The sequence below is a fragment of the Bremia lactucae genome (genome assembly GCF_004359215.1).
Source record: "Bremia lactucae strain SF5 chromosome Unknown BlacSF5_NotPlaced_4_SHOA01000001.1_737238bp, whole genome shotgun sequence".
Taxonomy (NCBI): Eukaryota; Oomycota; class Peronosporomycetes; order Peronosporales; family Peronosporaceae; genus Bremia; species Bremia lactucae.
The window spans coordinates 723894-727966 of record NW_027152016.1 but is presented as its reverse complement, the minus strand read 5'-3'; the positions used below and the strand labels follow the sequence as shown (position 1 = coordinate 727966).

Here is a 4073-nt window from a genome sequence, read left to right as displayed (position 1 = left end):
TACCTGAACTCTCTCAGACTTAACGAGCGCGCCGTTCACTAAACGAACGGTCGCCTCTTCTCGCATGCCATCCTGGCAAAGCGACTTATACATCGCCGGTCTCTTTTTTAGAGCCGCGTGTTTTACAAAGTTCTGTGATGCACCCGAATCCACTAGGAGGGTCATCACCTGGTCATAGCCTCTTACTTGAGCGCTATAGACCAGCAGGGTTGAGGTCCGAAATTTCGAGACCTCAGGGACTATGCTACCCATTTTTTCGACAACTCTGAACTTAGGGGCAGCTTCAGAATCCGCTTCAGCAGGGCATCCCACCCCTACTGCGCTCCTGCATTTCCCAACCCCTCAGAGGTCAATGTAGGAGTCATGCGTTTCGCACGCTGGCTCTTGCCATCGCCTTTGGGAAGAGCGTCATCTTGCTGGGCATCTTTGCCTCAGCAGGGACCCTGGCAGAGCAGCGAGCCATCATATGGCCGCGCTTGCCGCATTTATAGCAGGCAACGTCTGCATTGCCCAACTCCATGGGAGTGGCATCTGACCTCTCGGCCGACGGCTTATACTAATCCGTCGCCGAGGCACTGTTGTAGGATTGCTCCTCAACTAAGGCAATTTGGATTGCCTCTTCCATCGTCGACGGCACCTTTCTGAAAAGGGCCTGTCGCGATGGGCAATGCTGTAGTCCGTTCATAAACGTGGGCACCTTAATATGCTTCGGAATCGAACCTACGGTAATGGACGCCGACAGCGAGCGCATCTCTTGCGCATACTCTTGCAGAGATCGCTTCGCCTATCGCGCTCCAAAGAAGCGCATCTGAAGCAACACTTCCTTGTTCGACGGCTGGTACATGGCGTGAATCTTTTCCTTGAAGACCGCTCATTTAGGTAACGCCTTTCTATCCGCCATAAGCGCCGTGTAAGCCCACTCCGAGGCGCCTTACCGCGCAGGTGCGACTTGGCGTACGACACCATCCGGCTGTCGTCCTCAATGAGCTGCGCGACACCGCATTGCTCCACGGCTAACAGCCAGTGGACAATTCTGTGCGCTGCAGCTCCATCGAACTTAGGCGGGTCCATCCGAATGGGCCTCGGATGATGCGGCCGGGCAAAAAGCATCTCACTAGTCCTGTTGAGAACCTCGCTCCGAGCCTGCTGAAGCGGTTAAATCAGCTCTCTTGCGTGCAGTGAGGTAGTTGTGGTGGGCGACTTAGCTGCCTCACCCAACGCACTAAGTACTCTAGTAAAGTGTCGTCACGGGAGCGGTAATCCGGATCCTCGTGCGCACTTACTAAGTAGAAAGTAGTTTTCAGTGATGACATTTGGCGTGATCCCTCCTAATGTGAATGCACCTATGTGCATCACATACACAAGGGTTGGTCACAGATGTGAACCGCACCCGAGTGGTGGGTCTAAATACTTTATTAAATTAATTGACCATCCCTTAAGTTCACCAAGGGTAGTTAACGGGGACTGTGTAACATTAGGGTAACTTTAGCCCGTTTCATTTTGGCTTGATAACGCTTGCAATTTTAGTCGCCTCGTTCGTGCTTCAAAAAAAGAAAGTTGCGATGAGTCACGTCAAGACCATGGAGACTCGATGGTGCACCATCTCTGTATTGGAGTTCAAGCAATGAAGCAAGAAGTTAAACAATAAAGCGCTTAAAACATCAGGAGATCGGCTCGTAAAATTGCTGATTTGTTGTGGATAGTAATCCCTTGTATTGTAGTATTACGTGAATCTTAAGTCATGTGTGTTTGCTAAAATTTAATAGACTGCGAGTGAGGATTGTGGTAGAGGAAGGTGCGACACTAATATGAAGACCAGCACTTTGCGAAAGGTATAATTCCTTCGATATGTTGATGTGCACATGACCACACTTATAGTAGCACCTTTCGCCTCGTGACTCGAGTTTTTAATATCGTTTCTGGCTTCTATCTTAACTTTAGTTGCGTTTGTGAGCGATCTTGACATGAAAGTAGGCGCTTAACTCTTCGTCTTGAGCGAGAGTATGCCGTGCCACAGTTCATGACATTGTTTGCGGGCAGACGCGTCGACGGCCGCCTTAATGCTTGCTACATGTCAAGCGCTCAGGAAGACTCGAACGCATTGGTCAGTGTATGTTTTCGACCATTTACAAGCAGAGTGGTTGTAGATTAAGTACAAGCAAGATTATCCACAAGCAGAATGGTAGTATAGTAATTACAAACACAGTTATTGCTTCCTATCGCATCATGTTAAAAATATTTTTAAATGCTACAACGGAATTGGCCAATATCTCCGAGCCAATTAACGAGCCGGACTAAGATATCCAATGCATCTTTGTGAGCCAATACATTGTTCACTTTCAGCAAGAAAGGAGTCAAGAGCAAATTATGTCTGTCAAATGTAAGCTCGCGACGCGCTTAAGCCGTCTCAATCTACTGGTGAGTCTTGTCCTGTTAGCATGCAGCAAAATCGCCACCGTCGCCGTGGCATACAGCGTGGAAGCCAACCGGCGATTCAGAGCATTGCCGTCTTTCGAGGCGACAACACGCTCCCAACGCAATGAAGAGAGGGCTGCCGTCAAAACGTTGTCCAAATTCATTCGCTTTAAGAAATCGGCAGCCCAAAAACTTTTCGAAGAGGAGGCGCTCCTCTCCTACTTGGGCAAATTGAAACATAAAATGATGTTTGCCAAAGTGGAAAAAGACCTTTTGCGTGATCAAAAATGGTGGATAGAAGCAGAAGGGGTTGCCTTGAATGAATTAATGCGAGATGCTAAGACATTCGATGTTAATAGCCGTAACTTTCAACATTTGGCTTTTGTTGTCAACCATATCGCGAGTAAAATGCCTCGTATTGATATACGCAAAATATTTTTAAGGTATGTAGAAAATCTTGGAGAAGCCAAAGCTGCTACGATTTTTTTGAAGGGGGAAGTAACACTTCCCAAGTACGCCTTTGAACGCGGGGTACTTGAGTCTTTGCTAACGAAAAATGAAGTGAGTCCGGCAGATGCGTTTCGATTTCTCGCGCCCCGCGATTTAACTGACGTGCAATTTACGGTGGAAAGGCTTGAACTGTGGACCACGCACTGTGATCCTCTGTTGGGTGAAAATCGGTATAATGTGCTCGCAAAGTTGCTGCTTGACCGCTACGACGAGACGAAATTAGTGTCGACTCTTAACATTTCGAAACGACAAAGCGCAACGATTGATAGCGTATTATCGGCTGTTGAACTGGGAAGGGCAGCCAACGCAAAATAATTGGTCGTGTTCATGAACTCCATTATGTCTTCGTGGACGAAATTATTGTGACTTTGTCGGTTTAAGATTGTGCTGTGGTGCTGCTTATTAGAGTGCGAGGGCAGGTAAATGCATTCATAGGATATGGAGGGCTTAACGAATTTAAACTTGCTTTGCATTGCCGACATGTTTCTATTTGTCTTAATCTTGCGTGTCATACATGTAACCTTAAAAAAGGTTAAATTTACTCGTGTGGAATAACAAATTCTTGCAAACTTGAAATTGAACAATCTTTTGAGACAACACATTTGATATTTTAGTTGTAGTTTTTAAAATAAGTTACAAAGAAAAAACTATCTCCCGATCATATAAAGGGGCAGGCGTTCTTCATTTGTACAAGGAGCAAATTAAGTAAAACAAATTCCTTGGAAAGTACGAGGAGTTACTCGTGAGTACAAAGCAATCATAGAAACAAGTATCACTTCTAGTTTTGCACAAGGACGACGCTCTCGTGATTACGAGCCACCACTAATTTTCGACGAATGAGCCGTAGGACATTTATGAAATTAAAATAATAATTGAATAGCCTTAATTTTGTTTGCTAAGAGGATTATAATATTTCAATTTATCTGGTAGCTCTTCTAGGCAATTCGTCTTGTGATGGGCACATCCTCCGTGGATAAGTGAGGTTGTTATCCGTCTACGATCTCCACGAGACATGGGGCTTCAGTGCCTGAGATCACGATCAATCTCACGAAGTTCATCAATACAGAGCGATATCGCTTTTTATGTAATGAAGTTGCACTTTTGTTGATTATCCGTGTTGGGGTTGATTCGTGACAGCCAATAAATAG

The 4073-nt window shown here is 45.9% G+C and overlaps 1 protein-coding gene across 1 annotated transcript; it reads left to right on the top strand.

Moving 5' to 3' along the window:
- Positions 1 to 2367: 2367 nt before the first annotated feature.
- CCR75_009811 (uncharacterized protein) lies at positions 2368 to 3240 on the top strand (the record flags this gene model as incomplete). The annotated part of the gene is made up of 1 exon (XM_067967848.1): positions 2368 to 3240. One exon carries the CDS (start codon positions 2368 to 2370, stop codon positions 3238 to 3240), a length of 873 nt encoding a protein of 290 aa, XP_067823923.1.
- Between the last annotated feature and the right edge of the window lie 833 nt (positions 3241 to 4073).